This window comes from Callorhinus ursinus, unplaced genomic scaffold, assembly GCF_003265705.2.
Source record: "Callorhinus ursinus isolate GAN/ISIS: 27379988/994484 unplaced genomic scaffold, GSC_fseal_2.0 scaffold17, whole genome shotgun sequence".
Lineage (NCBI taxonomy): Eukaryota > Metazoa > Chordata > Mammalia > Carnivora > Otariidae > Callorhinus > Callorhinus ursinus.
This window is the reverse complement of record NW_027397079.1, coordinates 35,021,945-35,040,813: the sequence shown is the minus strand read 5'-3', so window position 1 is coordinate 35,040,813 and position 18,869 is coordinate 35,021,945. Positions and strand designations below refer to the sequence as shown.

Here is an 18,869-nt window from a genome sequence, read left to right as displayed (position 1 = left end):
GTTCTTGTCCCGGTCCCGCCCAGGCGGCGACTGTGGTCGGAGAAAGGAGGTGTTGGACGCACTGGCCCACCGCCGCTGTACACTGCAGCCTTATCTCAGCTCAAAATGAATTATATGCCCGGCACCGCCAGCCTCATAGAGGACATCGACAGTGAGTAGTTCGTCTCCTCTGGATGAAGTCTGGGGTGAGATCCTTCCTCCTGGGCGGGTATCTCTTCAGAGGGATATGAGTCTGGGGCCGGGGGGAGTGTGTTTTTAGCACATTTCAGGGTGTTCGGCGTTGACATGTTCCACATGTGAGGGAAGAGCCCCAAGACACTCCGTTTGCCCACCTCCTAGCCGACCACCTCTATCCTGCGTCTCGCAGCCTCCACCAGTCCCCGGGTCGATAAGCCACAAGCTGTAGAATCCATTCCTTCTTTGGAGGGACGCGGCTGCTAAGAGTCAAACATGAGAGTTGCCCCTCCCCACGTCCACTCTCTCCCACCTGCAATATATCGAAGTACCAGGTTGTTACTAGTGGATGAATGAGAGTACTTAGAGAAAGGATTAAGAAACGAAAATTATAAGATAACAGCGGTTGGACTTAATTGGCAATAAACATAGGTTTTATGCTGTGTAGCCATTTACAGTGCAGTCTTTAGCACTTTCAGGTTATGATAATAGAAATCACTGCCAGACAAAGGTATTGACTTTTCTGAAAAGGCTGAATCACTTCAAACTTATTTTTCTGTTCGACAGTTTTCTTTTACTTGTTCAAAGAAGACCTGCCTTTTTCCTGGTCATCGTCCTGAGGATGAGTTCAGTCCTGTACGAAAGAAAGACTCCTGTCTTTCCTTTTTCTAAACTCTCATCTGTGAATTATTCCTCAAGCAACATTTCCTAATCGTTTTAATCCTGTGGTCTGTCTCATTAACTTGTAATTGCTGCAGAATGGTTTACACAGTTCCAAACGAGTTACAACAATCACAGTTACTATGTATGCAAATTTAAAAAGTGAGTCCATGGGGCGTCTGGCTGGCTTACCCAGTAGAGCATGCGACTCTTGATCTCTTGGTTATGAGTTCAGCACCACGTTGGGTGTAGAGATTACTTAAAAATGAAATCCTTTAAAAAATAATAAAAAGTGAGTCTTTGATCATATTCTCTTTTTCTTATTGTCTGAAATCATTCTTTAAATCCAAATGAGTGATTTTGCTATTGAAAGAAAATGTAGTGTGAATTGGACCATATTTGTATATGAATAACAATTACACAAGCCCATCTGTAATATGTAATGAAATCTTCAACTTTAGTCACTTGTGGATGCTGTTTTGGCCCCTCCTTTCGTTTTATATATCTGATTTATGTGAGGCCCCTAATGCATTCTGCCATTCTACTAAAAATAATTTTTGTTCTCAAACCCTCTAACCCCTGCTTTGTAGACTCCAAGCCTCCTCCTTTACTGAAAAGTTTGAAAGCATTTCTTCACTTCTTTCATTTGCATCCTTCCCTGTCCCCCCAACCACACACAGTATTTCCTCCTCTCTCAAGTCTTCTACATATTCACCCATCCTCTCATCTGAGTAGGAAGTATTCCTCCCTTTCAGTCTGTGTCTTTTATTACTCTTTCTTCCCACTATTTCTTCTGTTAACACCCTTTTACTCTCCTATCTTCTCTCTCCCACTGGATCCTTCCCTTCATGTATATTCTTGGCCATCCGTCTCATACTTTTTTCAGTTATGTCTCCTCATCAAAATCCCATCCCCTTTTTGTACCTTTACCCCCAAACCTTTTGAATCCTCTCCATTTTGACTCTACTTCCTGACCGTCTGCAGCAGACCACCTCTGTAACCTCTGCAGTCTGATTTTTGTTGTCATCACACTGCTGAAGCTGCATTCTTAAAACGCAGCAGTTTGATGCATTCTTGTGGGTTCTTCCCTCCCCTCTGCAGTATTGTGATACTATTACCACTGGGTTCTTAATATTCTTAATTCTGTTTTCTTGATTTCTCCAGCACTGGTACTTGCTGATTTTCTCATCTCTCCAACTCTTATTGTTCCCTAAAATAGGGGCCCTTTAGGTTCTATCTCTGGTCTTCCTCTTTTTTTTTTTTTTTAAAGATTTATTTATTTGAGAGAGCACGCATGGGGCGGGGTGGGGGTGGGGGGCAGAGGGAGAGAAAGAATCCCAAGTAGACGCCAGTCTGAGCATGAAGCTCAATCCCAGGACCCCAAGATCATGACGTGAGCTGAAATCAAGAGCCAGCCGCTCAACCAACAGAGCCACACAGGTGCTCCATGCTTCTTTCTTTAAATCTCTAGGAGAGGGGTGCCTAGGTGGCTCAGTCATTAAGCGGCTGCCTTCAGCTCAGGTCATGATCCCAGGGACCTGGGATCGAACCCTGCATCGGGCTCCCTGCTCGGTGGGAAGCCTGGTTCTCCCTCTCCCACTCCCCCTGCTTGTGTTCCTGCTCTCGCTATCTCTTCCTCTGTCAAATAAATATATAAAATCTTTTTTTTAGAAAATAAATAAAATCTCTAAGAGAGCTCCTGGACTTTAATAATTATATCACCTCTTTGTGGACTTACCCAAAATTGCTCTAATTCTGACCTCTTTGACATTCCAGTCTTAGATTCCCAACTGCCAGTTGACAGTGTCCTAATTAACCCTTCAGAATCACAAATAGCTAATAATCTTCCATCTTAAGCTTCTTTTATTGCCAACTTTTGGTAAATGATCCACCGTAACATGATGACTCAAAATTCCTACATCTTGGGGTGCCTAGGGGTACAGTCGGTTAAGCATCTGACTCTTGGTTTCAGCTCAGATTGTGATCTCAGGGTCATGAGATGGAGCCCCACATCGGGCTCCATGCAGAGTTTTCTTAGAGTTTCTCTTTCCCTCTCCCTCTGCTCCCCCTCCAGCGTTTGCACACTGGAGCAAGCTCTCACTCTCTCTCTCTCCAATAAATAAATAAATCTTTAAAAAAATTCCTGCATGTCCTTAACTCATTTCTTCAGCAACCCCCCCCACACACACACACACACAATCTCACCCCACCTTTGCAAATTCCCATCACTTAGAACTACACAGTCTTGGGCGCCTGGGTGGCTCAGTTGGTTGGGCGACTGCCTTCGGCTCAGGTCATGATCCTGGAGTCCCAGGATCGAGTCCCGCATCAGGCTCCCTTCTCAGCGAGGAACCTGCTTCTCCCTCTGGCCCTCCCCCCTCTCATGTGCTCTCTCTCTCTCTCTCTTTCTCACTCTCTCAAAATAAATAAATCTTTAACAAAAAAAAGAACTACACAGTCTTGGGGCGCCTGGGTGGCTCAGTCAGTTAAGCAGCTGCCTTCAGCTCAGGTCATGATCCCAGGGTCCTGGGATGGAGTCCCACATCGGGCTCCCTGCTCAACAGGGAGCCTGCTTCTCCCTCTGCCTGCCACTCCCTCTGCTTATGCGTGCTCTCTCTCTCTTTCTCTCTTTCTCTCTGACAAATAAATGAAATCTTAAAAAAAAAAAAAACTACACGGTCTGGGGCATCTGTGACTCAGTCGGTTAAGAGTCCAACTCTTGGGGTGCCTGGGTGGCTCAGTCATTAAGCGTCTGCCTTCGGCTCAGGTCATGATCCCAGGGTCCTGGGATCGAGCCCCACATCGGGCTCCCTGCTCCGCGGGAAGCCTGTTTCTCCCTCTCACACTCTCCTTGCTTGTGTTCCCTCTCTCACTGTCTCTCTCTCTCTGTCAAATAAATAAATATTAAAAAAAAAAGTCCAACTCTTGGTTTCAGCTCAGGTCATGATCTCAGGGTCCTGGGATCGAGCCCCATGCTCGGCATTCAGTGTGGAGTCTGCTTGAGGATTGTCTCTCCCTCTCCTTCTCCCCCTATAAGCATGCCTACACGTTCTTTCTCTCTCTCTCTAAGATAAATAAATAAATACATTTTTTTAAAAACAACAGAACTATACAGGCTTAGTTCCTTCAACTCTCCCTTCTCATTGGCCGTGGTGTAGGTTTCTTCGTGTCTTACATTCTGCTCTCCCTTTTCTGCCAGTTCAGTCTTCAAAGTTTTCTTGTGAAGTATAATCCAATCTGAACCTGTTTCCGGTACTTTGGGGACTTTATATCCTGTGACTTCCCTTTACACCCCCAATTTTTAGCCAAACATATGTCTACATACCAGCCTTTTTTTTCCCCTGCTTCCTAAATTACAGATTCCCCTTTCCCTTTCCCTGTCATTCATCCCAGAGGCCAAAAATTATCTATCTTTCAGGGCTCAACTCAGATACCTCCTCCAGCTAGATAGTTTCTCTCACATATAATTAAGATTTACTTTCTAGTGGTACTTAATTATGGCACAAGGAAGGCTACAGATTCCTTCAGGGAAGAATCACTGTCTTATTTCTCTGTTATGTTTCTAGAAAGTACTTTATGCATAGCATTAAAGAAATTAATGAATTTTGCTAGTTATTCTAGCAACTGGCTTTATTATCATTCTTCAGTATCAGCTCAAAATCACCTTTTCCCCCAGCCACCCTCTCTTCTGTAGCTACTCCCTCTCTCTTCATCATATTATCCTGCTATCTTGTTTGTTATCCCATTGTACTACTCACAGTAGGTCGGGATTTTTGTTTGTTTGTTTGTTTTTTACTTGCTCACCTTCCTCCACCAGGAATATAAGTTGATAAAGTTGGTGACTTTCTGAGTCTTCTTCTCTACTGTATATCTAAGCCCCAGAGCAGCACATAGCTCTCAATAAATATTAAATGAATTTTTGCTCTAGCTGACTCTCAGCATCCTCATTTACCTTTTGAGGCATTTTTTTTTACTTAAAACCTTCCCTGATCCCAGGCGCCTGGGTGGCTCAGTCGGTTAAGCGTCTGCCTTCAGCTCAGGTCATGATCCCAGGGTCCTGGGATCCAGCCCCACACTGGGCTCCCTGCTCCGCGGGAAGCCTGCTTCTCCCTCTGCCTCCCTCTCTGTCATGAATAAATAAATAGAACCTTTTTAAAAAATAAAATAATAAGGGCACCTGGGTGGCTCAGTCATTAAGCGCCTGCCTTCGGCTCAGGTCATGATCCCGGGATCCTGGGATCGAGCCCCACATCGGGCTCCCTGCTCCGCGGGAAGCCTGCTTCTCCCTCTCCCACTCCCCCCTGCTTGTGTTCCTGCTCTCGCTATGTCTCTCTCTGTCAAATAAATAAATAAAATCTTTAAAATAAAATAAAATAAAATAAAAAATAAAAAATAAATAAAATAATAAAACCTTCCCTGATTCCAAAGTGTGAAATAGAAGCTCTTCTATAAGTTGAGAGGAAAATAATTGTAGTATTAAGATCATAAAGGTCATCTAGACTAAATTTCTCAATTTGTGGATATAGAAACTGACATGACACTGGGAGTTTAACTGCCAACATCAACATCTAGAGCTGGGGGTCAGGCTTCTAGGCTACTCATCCAGTCCTTTGCCTACTCTGCCACTACAGATCTTGTCATCTAAACCCCAGGATGCCTTGGTCCTGCCTCTAATTTCCCAATAAACTGTGCCCTAAATACATTGGAAGAAGTGGTAGAGCTTAAACTACTATTAACTTTTTTTTTTATTGTTAATCCGTTACCGGATTTTATTTATTTGAGAGAGAGAGGGAGGGAGAGTGAGCACAAGCAGGGGGAGTGGCAGGCAGAGGGAGAGGCAGGCTTCCCGCCGAGCAGGGAGCCCGATGCGGAACTCGATCCCAGGACCCTGGGATCATGACCTGAGCCGAAGGCATCTGCTTAACCGACTGAGCCATCCAGGTGCCCCAACAGTTATCATTTTTTAAAGATCTTTTTTCCTCTCCCCAGAAAAGCACTTGGTCCTGCTTCGAGATGGAAGGACGCTTATAGGTTTTTTAAGAAGCATTGATCAATTTGGTATGTACTAGTTACAGACTTTTCTACAGTGAAGAGCTGCTATTGTATGTTTGTGTTATTTCATGTTGAAATTTATCTGCAACTTTTTCAAGTGTCTGGCATAATGGAATACTGTTTTAAGTCATTGCGTCATTGTTTTCTAAATTATGATTAGGTGATTCAAAAGCTAGTATTTACAAGCTTGTATATCTAAAACTGGTTTTCATCAGAACATATGATTACAATGTTTTGGACTGTTTTTTTATTTTCGCCAGTAGAGGGAGCCAAATGATAGAAATAAACTCAGTCCACTGAAAAAGCTGCTCATTTGTACATTGGCTTGGGAGCGACTACTCTTCAAAGCAGTTCCTGCACTGAAGGTAATCCCTCCCTGTCCAATGAAAATTGGGTAGAAAGCATTTCCTGAAGCATTTTTGGGGTCCCAACTTTAAGCTCAAGATTTTACATGTTAGGGATACATCAGACTCAAAGAGTCTCAGTCTTTGTTTTGCATCTTGCATTTTTCTAAAGAGATCTATATCTGCTTCTGTTTCGAGGAACTTCTCAGTTCATATCCACATTTGTTGGACATCTGCTAGTGGATTTGGGCATGAGGAAAAGTAACATAATTGAAACGCTTAGAGGAATTATAGAAGATAGCATAGATATTTGCTTTTCTTCAAAGAAGACAAATAGTACCGATTTAAAAAAAAAATTATTCTTAACAGACTGGGGTTCTGAATCTTAAGTCAAATTCATCAAACTACCTTGGGGGGAAAGTAGCAAATCCTGACTTTATTCTCAGATTACCAGGTATGGTTATCTCACAAAATGGGGAAAAAAAAGGTTTTCGTGTATCATAATCCATGGATACCTGCACTGGGTTAAATGAATCCTAAGTACTGAAACAAAGTTAAACCTTTGGTAAATCATCATATACACATACCCACGCAACAAAGAAAAACTGTTTTTTGTTTAAAAAAAGAAAAAAAAGTTTTGACCTCTGCAGTTGTTTAGGTTTTAGAGTCTTCCAAGTGCCCTACCCCTTTATATTTTCTTATAGTCATGTCAGTATTCACAATTTCACTGATGGAAAGGAATTTAATTTTTGTAACTGATTCCCACCATCATTCATGCATTAGTACAACATAATCCCCAATATTCTCTGTTTGCAGTTTTTAGAAGTCTCTCAAGGGGTGTGTCTTAATAAAACAGGAGAAGACTGTTTAAAATTTTAGCTTTTCCTAGAATTTTTTTTTAGAAAGTTTGGAAATCATGTTCAGCGAAATCTTTTCTACTCAAAATAACTGATTATTTGAGTTATGGACCTTTACCCAATAATTTGAACTAAATATCTTTGTTTCTTCCCTGTGCACTTATAGCTAATTTAGTGCTACATCAGACTGTGGAGCGTATTCATGTGGGCAAAAAATACGGTGATATTCCTCGAGGGATTTTTGTGGTCAGAGGAGAAAATGTTGTCCTACTAGGAGAAATAGTAAGTGAAAACCGTTAAGCTGCTGTGGGTCTTGATAATCATACTAGTTAGGTTTCTTTTTGTCTTTTCAAGAAGGAAAAAATATATTTTCCACATGGCACCCAGCTTCTCACAGAAACTACCACATTAGCTTAGGAAAGCTACAGGTGTAAAAGGAAGACTACAGAGAATAATTAACTTTGTTTCAGTGCCTCTTGGCATTTTAAACATTTTGATCCCATTAGCAGCAAAGTATCATTAATTTTACCTGATGTAAAAGTAGCATATTGTACAAACGTGTTCATTAATATATTATTTCTGCTATCTCTAATAGCAGAAAATTGAAAAACTTAATACCAAACAAGAGATGAATAATTCAATAAAGTATGATTTATATACACTGGAATATTTTGCAGTCATTTATTTTTTTTTTAAGATTTTATTTATTTGAGAGAGAATGAGAGGGAGAGCATGAGAGGGGGGCGGGTCAGAGGGAGAAGCAGACTCCCCTCCGAGCAGGGAGCCCGATGTGGGACTCGATCCCGGGACTCCAGGATCGTGACCTGAGCTGAAGGCAGTCGCTTAACCAACTGAGCCACCTAGGCGCCCTATTTTGCAGTCATTTAAACAATTGGTTACAAGTAGATTTTCATGACATAAAGCTAATGAGCAATGCTTGGGGGAAAGACACATTGCATATACATCGTGATGTCCTGTTTTTTAAAGGGGGAAGGGGAAGGAAAGAAGGGCCTGTAGGAGAAGCCTTTCTGTTAACTCCTGAGAATGGAGCTTAGCCTCACTTGGATCCTCACAACCAAAGAGGATACCTCTGTATGCCAGGAAGGCCAGTTGGCAGGTGGAAAGTTAAGTCTTCTAAAGTGTTACTATACGTCTGTGTGTGTGTGTGTGTGTACATAACCATGCATATACACATATGCATATATTTAGGCATATATATATATATATACACAAAAAAAACTATTAGAATCCTATATAGCTAATAGAAGTGCTCAGACTTTTTTTTTTTGGCTTTTTAGGTTTTTATTTTAATTCCAGTTAGTTAACATACAGTAGTTATTGTTTGTTTGATAAAGATTTTATTTTTAAGTAATTTCTGCACCCAGTGTGGGGCTCAAACTCACAACCCCAAGATCAAGAGTCGCATGTTCCTCCAACTGAATCAGCCAGGCGCCCCAGCATACAGTGTTATATTAGTTTCAGGTGTACAATATGGTGATTCTCAGACATTTTTAAAAGAAGATAAAACTTGATTTCATGTTTTACATAAAATATTTACATAAAAAGAAAAATACCTTATTTAAAACCTTTGGCTTTGCATCTGATTATTGAGTTTGCCAGGAGTATCAAACATTTTGGCGTTTGCTTAATTTTATCCTTTTCTATTTTGTTTGTAAAGTTTCCAGTATAGTTTCTCAATACCTAACCACATCTTAAGTCAGGTTTACAGAAGTCTTTGGAGCGGAGTGGTTTCGTCTGTAGCAGCTTTTAACAATAAGCCATGTGAGAAAGTAAGGAGATAATCTGCCAGGGTCAGGTTGGCCTAGAGACCTCAAGGTGAAACAGTTAACTAGAGAGGATGAATCAATACTGTCAGTAACAGTATTGCTAAGTTGCTGCTATGAAATGTAGGAAGTATTTTTTTCTAATTTTTATAGTGTTTTTGTGATGGATAATTTTGGTTCAGTAGATCATTTTTTGCATGTTTCAGCGGAAGAAGTTGTCATCTTGTTGTAATACATAGAGGTTGAAATATAGCACTCTAGTACCATGCGGTGTGGGGAGTGGCGGGAGAAAGTGACTATAACGTGCTCTGCCAGTATATGAAGAGGGGCTCACCCATCTCTGGACAGTAGGAGTATGAGTGATTATTTTCTCCTTTGTTTATGCTTTTCTCAATATAATTTTTAAAGAGGAAACATGACTTTGCTCTCAGGAGAAAAGATTTAAGTTAAAATATTTACACATACTCTACTTCAGTTTGATAGTCATGGACACCACAGAAATGCTGTGCGTGCCAGTTACATTGGCACACATGGGCCCCTGTGTGGATGTGTGTGGATGTGAGGAGAAGGAGGGACCTTGCATTTGTTCTTGAAGATGCATTGTTTCCTGGGAGCCCTTTTGTGGAGAAAGGACTCTAGTATGTTCATGGTCTGGATGCTGCAGAATTTTCACAGTGGTACCACTAAAGCCTTGTGGTTCAGGAATGCTTATACAGCTGTATGAGTCAGTAGGCAGTGTGGCGAAGTCAAGTCCCAGCCCTAGAGAAACTCATACCCAGAAACCAATTAAGGGCTGTAAACGTCTGTTGTTTAGGAAGTCCCTGGATTCGGCCTCAAGGATAATGATGCACACAGTCTTAAGTAATAAGACTGATTGTTGGGAATTGGCATCATCATAACCACATGACTAGCTCAATGAATAACATATTGAAAAGTCCAAGAGGCAGTACACCACACTAAGAACATTATCTTCCCTTAAGCTGCTACCCATGGATTATGAGGGCGGGTTATAGTTGATAAGATATATTTTGCCCGGTGCAGCTAACATTTGAGCCAAGGCAGGACTTGCTTATATAATTTGTGTGGCTTTCATTCTAACCTCTCTGGTGAAAATCTTCCACCTGATGTCACTGCCTGTGGGTTCTGAGGCCTTGGCAGCACATGGGATGTTAGTACCCAGTGGTAGGCTGTAACGTCTGGAGGATTTGTGTGTGTATTGATGCCTTCCCAGAATTTTATGATTGAAAATCATAGAGGAAGATAAGAAATAAGAATACCTTGTATATATAATCTTTCCATGTTACAGAAACACAGAATAGTACCTGTATGTTCATTTTAAGGAGAATAAGTTGAATCTGGATGGTAAAATACTTTTATAACGAGGTTCTGCATCATAAGATTAGTTACTAAATATTTGTAAGGTGCTCAGACATAAAAATATTAAGCACAGGGGCACCTGGGTGGCTTAGTCTGTTGAGCATCCAACTCTTGATCTCAGCTCAGGTCCTGATCTCAGGGTCGTGAGTTCGAGCCCCACATTAGGCTCTGCGATAGGTGTGGAGCCTACTTAAAAAAACTAAGCATATTATGCCAGAATAAATGAAAAAATTACAGTTAATATTTGCATTGTAGGGGTTTTTTAAGTCAATATATACATGGAAAAATTGGAAAGATATTCACCAAAATATTGCTCCATAATGGAATTATGGATAATTAAGAAAATTTTTTTTCTTGTCTGCTTTCTAAATTTCATACAGTGAGCATGTATTTTTAAAATAAGAGAAAAAATAACGTTGTTTTTTTTTAAACAAAAATATTTTAAATTAAAACAGTGGAGAAATATATTGGAGCCAAACTGGTTTAGTAACCTAACTGGTCTACTGAGGTTTTCTCTAGAAGATTTGTTGCCATAGAGGGGGAAAGAATCTTGTGTTATAATTTAAAGACTCCTAGTTAATGGAATAGAGGGGCAGTTTATTGCCTTTGGGGGGTGGGGGGGCGCTTCTTTGAATCAGTGTTCTCTACCTTCTTAGTGAGCCCCAACCACCAGCAATTAAGCTGACTTTGATAATGGAAAATTACAAAACTTATCTAAAGCCATCTTGGCCTCGGGAACTTCTCTCTTAGATCTGTTGAGGTTGGGGAGATAGCTATTCATACATATATACATATATATATAATTTTTTTAAGAAAAGCAGTCCTTGAGTAATGTAGGACTTCAGATAACTTCAAGCTTTGTGAGACACACTGATACCATGTTACCACATTCACATAAGTATATATTCTGTAGTAGTGGCACTCTGTCCCCAGGAGAAGGGTATTTCAGCCCTGTCACAATTATGAAAAATAACCCAAGCCTGACCCAGGAATCCATTTGCCTTAAGGTCTGTAATATTTTCTATTCTTGGTGGTCAGTTGAAGATTTTCAACCCTGCTTTTTGTAGGACTTGGAAAAGGAGAGTGACACACCCCTCCAGCAAGTGTCTATTGAAGAAATCTTAGAAGAACAAAGGGTAGAACAGCAGACCAAGCTGGAAGCCGAGAAGCTGAAAGTTCAAGCGCTGAAGGATCGCGGTCTCTCCATTCCTCGGGCAGATACTCTGGATGAGTATTAAGTCATTTGCTCAGAGGCTATTGCTCTTGGGGAGCAGGGCCTGTCACTGAACGAAAGTCACACATTTGACTAGAGACTGTAGAGTTCTGCAAAGTCCTGTTTATTTTGAATTCTTTCACTTGTGCAACATGAAGAAATCATGTGGCTTTTTTTTTTCCTTTTTAATGACAAAAATCATTGTTTAAGAAAAAAGCAGTGGCAAGGACTCCTTTCACACGGCACTGTGGAGCTGGCAACTACTTTATATTGCTTGTCTTGTCCCAAATTAGCGTTCACAGGGGAGACATTCCTCATTTACTTGTAAATAAAATAAAAATCTCAAGACTCGTTTTATTTCCTAACTTTGAGTTGCCTCCAGTGAATAGACAAAACTAAGTTTCTGCTCTCAAAGATATAAGCTGTCCACACACCGGGATTTCTCCCTTCAGTGATAATTCCAAGTTGCTAGTTACTGATGAAGGAATATTTGCATCCTAAATACCTTGCAGGTCCTCCCCTCTCCGCTTTTCATGTTTTTGTCTGGTAAGAAAAACACATTTTCAGGCTTGAGGAAAGAGCTTTCAGTCAAGTTTTGCAGTTACTGGTGGTACGAGAAGCGTCGGTTTGGAGAGGCTGTACTGGCTGTCCGTGCTTCAGCAGCAGCTTCTCAAACTCCATTCCCATGAGATCCTGCACTTTACTAAAGTTAACACACAACAAGGGACAGGACCCATCACCCACCTTTGAAAAGCATGTGTCACTTTAAGAAGATAACTGCGAGTCAGCAGAATTACATTCGTTTTCCTGGCCCCACTGTTTCAGAACATCTGATACCTTCAAGAAATTTGCTTCACTATAGTATCTTGTTTTTTCCAACCTCCTTCAAACAATTCCAAATGCAGTAACAAGCAAGAGTTACGGTTTATGAGAAAAAGGCACTTAATTTCCACTTAAGTGGAAATTTTTTTTTTTAAGTGGAAATTAATTTCCACTCAGACTCCACCTCAGTTCACACTTTTCTATTATCTTTAGTAGTGTCTTCCAATAGGGGTTCCCATGAGACTGCTTTCTAGGGAGACAAATAAGGATGATCTACCAAAGCTCCTTTCCTGTCCATCTTTATTCTGATAAAATTGAATACAGAAACCTATCTCTTTCTCTTCTAGCTGTTCTTTTTCCCTTTCCATGGCTCTCGACCTTATATTACAGGCTCTTAGCTGATTTAAACCACAGCTTTGGAGCGCCTGGGTGGCTCAGTTGAGCGTCTGCCTTTGGCTCAGGTCAGGATCCCACGTCGGGCTCCCTGCTCAGCAGGGAGTCTGCTTCTCCCTCCCCCTACTCCTGCTCTCTCGCTCTCAAATAGATAAAATCTTTTTAAATAAACAAGTCACAGCCTTCCCTAGCTCTGATAAACTCCTAACAGGCCCTGGATACTTGTCCATTGTGCAGGGCTTTTCAGGGAAGCCATGGCCGAATGAATCCCAGAGGTGTTACACAGAGGTGAAGATGGCTGGGAAGTGGTCTCGTTTTGCCGACGAGTAGAAGCTGGTGGGCTCAGGCAGAGGCCGTACGGATAGCAGACGCACCAGGCAACCTCTAGTCGCAGCCATACATGAGATTCATGGCAGCGCTGCACAGCGCAAGAGTCAGTCCCAGTGGGGCGCCTGGGTGGCTCAGTCGTTGAGCCTTTGGCGCAGGTCATGATCCCTGGGTCCTGGGATCGAGCCCCCACATCGGGCTCCCTGCTCCGCGGGAAGCCTGCTTTTCCCTCTCCCACTCCCCCTGCTTGTGTTCCCTCTCACACTGTGTCCCTCTCTGTCAAATAAATAAAATCTTTAAAAAAAAAAAAGTCAATCCCAGGAATCGTACTGGGCAAGAAATGCTAGAGGAGAGGCAGTTAACGAACAGTTCCACACCTCCATTCTCCCCCAAAAGAAGCTCTACATATGTGTGTCTCGGAGGGGCATATTTCACCTTTCAAAAAGGCATGCTACGAGAGCAGCTCCATCCAACTTCCTTTCACATTAGGAGCCAGGATTCCCAGTGAGGGACAGAGAAGTCATCCTGGCCGTAGATGCTGCAGGCCGGTGCCCCGATGCTGAAACAGTCCTCCAGCTTTAAGCGAAAAGCAGCAGAGTAGTCTGAGCTGTCCCCTTGGAATTAATGTGCGCTGAGCAGGAATGTCACCTGAGATAAAAGCTCACATGCACACGTGCTCTACCAGTGCAGTTGGTTCCTAAAGGTGACCCTTGAACAATGCAGGGGTCAGGAACACGGCCCCCCTACACAGTCATAAATCCCCGTGTAACTCCTGGCTCCCCCAAAACTTAACTACTGAGAGCCTACTGTTAACTGAAAAGCCTTACCCATAACATAAACAACTGATTAACACAGGGACGCCTGGGTGGCTCGGTCTGTTGAGCATCAGCTTTGGGCTCAGGTCATGATCCCGGGATCCTGGGATGGAGCCCTGCATCGGGCTCCTTGCTCAGCGGGGAGCCTGCTTCTCCCTCTGCCTCTGCTGCTCCCCCTGCTTGTGCTCTCTTCTCTCCGTCAAATAAATAAAATCTTTAAAATAAACATTTGATTAACACATATTTTGTATGTTACATGTATTATATACTGTATCCTTTCAATAAAGTAGGCTAGAGAAAATGTTACTAAAAAAAAATAGGGCGCCTGGGTGGCTCAGTCAGTTAAACGGCGGGCTCTTGGTTTCGGCTCAGGTCACGATCTCAGGGTCCCGCAGTCCAGCCCCACACTGGGATTGAGCCCTGTGTCGTGGGGCTCTGCGCGCTCAGCAAGGAATCAGCTTGAAGATTCTCCCTCTCCCTCTGCCCCTCCCCTCCTCTGAAATAATCTTTTAAAAAATCATAAGAGAAAATACATTTACAGTACTATACTCTATTTATCAAAATAAGCACACCTGGGCAGCTCAAACACATGTTCAAGGGTCAACTGCTTCTTAAATCCAAGAGAGGTCAGGCTTTTGCCAGTGAGACTGAACATGAGGACAACTGGACCCACCGAGCAACCAACAGGAGTAATCATTAGAGATCCTTGTGCTGAATGTGGAAATGTGCGCTTACTGTAGGGCAGCCTTCACTGCAGACCACAGACCCCCAGGTGTGAAGAGTGGAAGTACTTGGCGTACAATTGTCTGGAAGAGCATCCCAGGGAAACATGGGGTTGGGGATGGGGGTGGACTTGTCAGGGGTGTTGGAAGGAAAGAACATACTCTTAGCCTGTTTTCCTCCCAACTGCAGTGCCCCACCCCCATCTGGCCGATCACCCTCCAGCGCCACACCCCTCCCCCAATAAGGAGAGCTGCCTTCTAACAACTAAGCAGGTCCTGTGTCCAGTTAAGTGAACCAAGATCGAAAGCAACTTTTCCTATCCCCTTCGCAAGATCTTCGAGCCTGAAAGAATTGGAAACCCAGCTCTAGGCAATGGAGCGTATCTGTTATTCATCTGGGTGGGTGTGCCTGGGTTAGGACTCCTCTACCTGTCTCCGCCTCAGGTTCTGCGTGGGCTCCCTGGAAGCAGAGGATGAAATCAAGTTCTTTTCTTTCCTCCTGCCTCATTTCACCGCCCTGCCTCTTTTCCCCCTCTCAGCCTATATTGTACCCATTCTCCTTTAAAAAAAAAAAAATGTTTTTCTGAGCGCCTGGGTGGCTCAGTTGGTTAAGCGTCTGCCTTTGGCTCAGGTCATGACCGCAGAGTCCCAGGATCAAGTCCCACACTGGGGGGCTCTCTGCTCAGCAGGGAGTCTGCTTTTCCCTCTGACCCTCCCCCTTCTCGTGCTTGCTCACTCGCTCTCTCTCAAATAAATAAATAAAATCTTTTTAAAAAAAATGTTTTCCCTAACTCCAGCCCCTCAGTAGCGGTTGCTGCCACTTGGCTGGTAATGGCCTCAGATACTGCTGCTCTGGGTAGCCAGCGAGCCCGTAGCAAGGACAAAAAGGAAGAGTGAGGGCTCAGTGTAGCTCAAGGTCAGATATCCAGATGGCCTGGGAATTTATCTCTAAGACCAGATTTTATTGACGCATAATTTATACACAGTAAAATCCCCTCTTTCAGTGCATAGCTCTATGAGTTAACACCTGCATATAGTTATGTTCCCACCACCGCTGCCCCTTTGAATTTAACTTCTCCCTCCTTCCCGGCCCCTGGCAACCACTGACCTGTTTCCTGTTGCTATAGTTTATGTTGGCAACTAATACAAAATTTTCTTAAAATACTGTAACAGATCAAAAAAAAAAAAAATCAGGAAGGTTAAATTTAGCCCACCCACCTTCCATTTGCTCCTCTGGTTTAGGCTATTCCAAAAGGCAGAAAGCTTTGTGTTCCCTGCCCAAATCTCTGGGCAAGAAGACCTAAAGCCTGGCTTACCTGCGGAGACGCAGAGTGAAGGGGCAACAAGGAACCAAATATAGTTTGAATAAGTCGTTCATCGCCCTAAGTTTGTTGATGACTTCTATATGCCAGGATTGACAGGCTATGAGAGGCAACTCTTGGCCCCGGTTTCCAGAGAGAAACACGAGGTTTTTTTTAAGATTTATTCATCCATTTTAGAGAGAGAGCAAGAACATGAGCAGGAGGGTCAGAGGGAGAGGGAGAGAGAATCTCAAGCGGACTCCCCGCTGAGCGTGGAGCCCTACTCGGGGCTCGATCTCACAACTGAGATCATGACCTGAGCTGAAACCAAGACTGTGTCACCAGAAACACGAGATTTTTAAAGGTTTAGCTGTGTAACCAAGAGCACAAACTAGATTGCCTGGCTTCTTCAGAGCTGTCTGAGGTTGGTCAAGCTGCTTACCTCAATGCCTCAATTTCCTCATCCGTAAAACTGGCATAAGAATAGTACCAACTCGGGCGCCTGGGTGGCTCAGATGGTTAAGCGTCTGCCTTCAGCTCAGGTCATGATCCCAGAGTCCTGGGATCGGGTCCCACATCGGGCTCCCTGCTCCTTGGAAGCCTGCTTCTCCCTCTGCCTCTCTCTCTCTCTGTCTCTCATGAATAAATAAATAAAATCTTAAAAAAAAAAAAAGAATAGTACCAACTCCGGGTGGTGGTTGTAAGGATAAAGTAATATGCATAAAGAGCTTGCAAGAGTGCCTTGCCCAGAGGCGTGCTCAGCGTCAGCTACTATCATCTGCTGAATCCCCAACGTGTGCCAGACTCTTGGGATAGACTCCATACCCTCAGTGAACTCATACTTTGTACAAATAAGGGTGCCCTGTGAAATGATGGTGACCAACTCGGGTTAAGGAATTAAGATACCAACGACATAAAATGTACTCTAATGGGAGGTAATCCATAATTACCTCAAGCCCAACGAGTCAAACTTGCCTGAACTCTCTGTTGCCTCCTCACAACGATGCCTTGGGAGAAAAATACTGCATTCTTTCAATCCTAAATAAGCATATACCCTAAAAGCAGTCCAGGATTTGCCCTCACCTCCAAGCTGACCACCCTTAAGAGATGGAAGAAAATCAGTATTTATTGAAAAATCTACAAAGTACCAGGCTCTATGCCTTCCAATCATTTATTAAACATTGATGCAGTATGCAGTATCCATGAATTATCTAGCACTGTGCTGAGTGCTAGGGATTCAAGAACTTGCAAAGGATCCAAGTTCTCGTGGAGTTTACAGGTCCTTATGGAGCTTATGGATATGCAAAAAAGGGGGACCTGCAAGTGTGGGGACCTCTGTACTAAGGGCGCCTGGGTGGCGCAGTAGGTTAGACATCTGCCTTCGGCTCAGGTGGTGATCCTGAGGTCCTGGGATTGAGCCCCACGTCAGGCTCCCCACTCAGCGGGGAGTCTGCTTCTCCCTCTCCCTCTGCCCCTCCCCTTGCTTGTACCTTCTCTCTCTCTCAAATAATTAAATTAAAAAAAAATTTAAAAACAAAACCTCTATACCTTCCCCCCAATTTTGCTGAGAATCTAAAACTGCTCTAAAATAGTAGTCTTTTTAAAAAGGGGTGTGTGGGAGGCCAGTAGACTTACTGATACTGTGCTACACGTTTATTGAGGGGGCCCAAAGGAAAAAGTACCGAATTCTAGTTAAAGAGCAGAGCGAGGTGGGGCCCAAGGGGAAGCCCTGAGGGCAGGGGATGCCGTGAGCTACCTGGATGAAGTGAAGGTGTGCACAGGGCAGACAGCCTGCAGGCCCCAGAGAAGACAGCTGGGGTGGGAGACACTGGAGGGCCTGGAGATTGGGCTAAGAGGGCCGGACTTTCTCTTGTGGGCTCCTAATGTATTTGTCACCTGATGGCAGCCTTCTCACCACCCTGAGAGGGTCACACAAAGGAAAAGGAAAATACACCCCAATTTCACAGATCAGGACGTTGAGACGGAAGGAGTGAGAGGCTGGCAATTGCGAAGCAAGAGGCAGATGGCGGGGCGGGATGGGGGCTGGGAGCCTGTTGAGGTGCGACACCCACGTGTCCTCCACTCCCCAGCCTCGCCACATGGCCAGCCCAGCCCCCGGGACCCCGGGGATGCCCCGTGCACACCTCCTCTTAGCGGGGGCCCGGACAGCTCCGTCACCTGCAGGGTCTTCCCGTGCCCCCCCCCACCCTTGGTACTCCACCTCCCACCACTCCCTACAACCTGCTATGGAGCAACCCTCAGATCTTTTCTCGGGCTGCTGGCCAGATGCTCTCCCCGGAACCCCCGCACCCCATCCTCGATCTCAAACCCAGCAACTCCTAACCGCACTTTGCACACTCAACTCAAATGTCCCTTCCTCCCAGAAGCCTTCCTGGCCACTCCGCCTTCCCGCTGTGTGGTGAGGCCCTCCACCCTCTGTACTTCCGAACTCCTCCTCGGCTCCCCGACTCTCCTCCTGGGCCACATGGTTCATTTTCCCTCGCAAGGGCAGAGCCACACAGTGGACACTCAACAAGGGGGTGTTGAAGGAATGAGTGCTCCCAAGCGCTGCCTCCCTCCCGCACTCTGCACCGTCTGAGCCGGACCTCTGGTCGCCTTTCTCCCTGGCCTGCCTTGGCCACCCTGTCTCCTCCCTTGGGGCTTCTGCCGTCCTCAAAAAGCAAAGCCAGACACAGATAACGTCCAGAGCCAGAGGAACCACCGTACTGCTCAGGGGGACAGTGAGAGTTAACTACTCATTGGTCCTGGGAATGATGAGGAAGGAAAGCCGAGGGCCTTGGCCTTGGGGGAGGTCACCAGCACCCCTCCCTGAGTCAGTGGCCGCTCTGACATCAGCAGCAGCTGTGTGCTTGGATCCTGCAGTCTCCCCAGCCCAGCTCCTCCCCGCTCACGGTGGCCATAACTCTCCCCAGGATGGCAACAGCGGGGCCTTGAACATTATCTGCATGGCCTGTCCCATAATAACCCCCTCCCGCTCCCCGCCACCTCCACTGAGGGGCACATGTGC

The 18,869-nt window shown here is 44.3% G+C and overlaps 1 protein-coding gene across 1 annotated transcript; it reads left to right on the top strand.

Annotated features, from left to right (window-relative positions):
- The first annotated feature begins 18 nt into the window (after nt 1-18).
- Nucleotides 19-11,812, top strand: LSM1 (LSM1 homolog, mRNA degradation associated). The gene is made up of 4 exons (XM_025886294.2): nt 19-151; nt 5,824-5,892; nt 7,254-7,369; nt 11,316-11,812. The coding sequence occupies exons 1-4, from the start codon at nt 106-108 to the stop codon at nt 11,484-11,486; spliced, it is 402 nt and encodes a 133-aa protein (XP_025742079.1). The 5' UTR covers nt 19-105; the 3' UTR covers nt 11,487-11,812.
- The last annotated feature ends 7,057 nt before the right edge of the window (nt 11,813-18,869 follow it).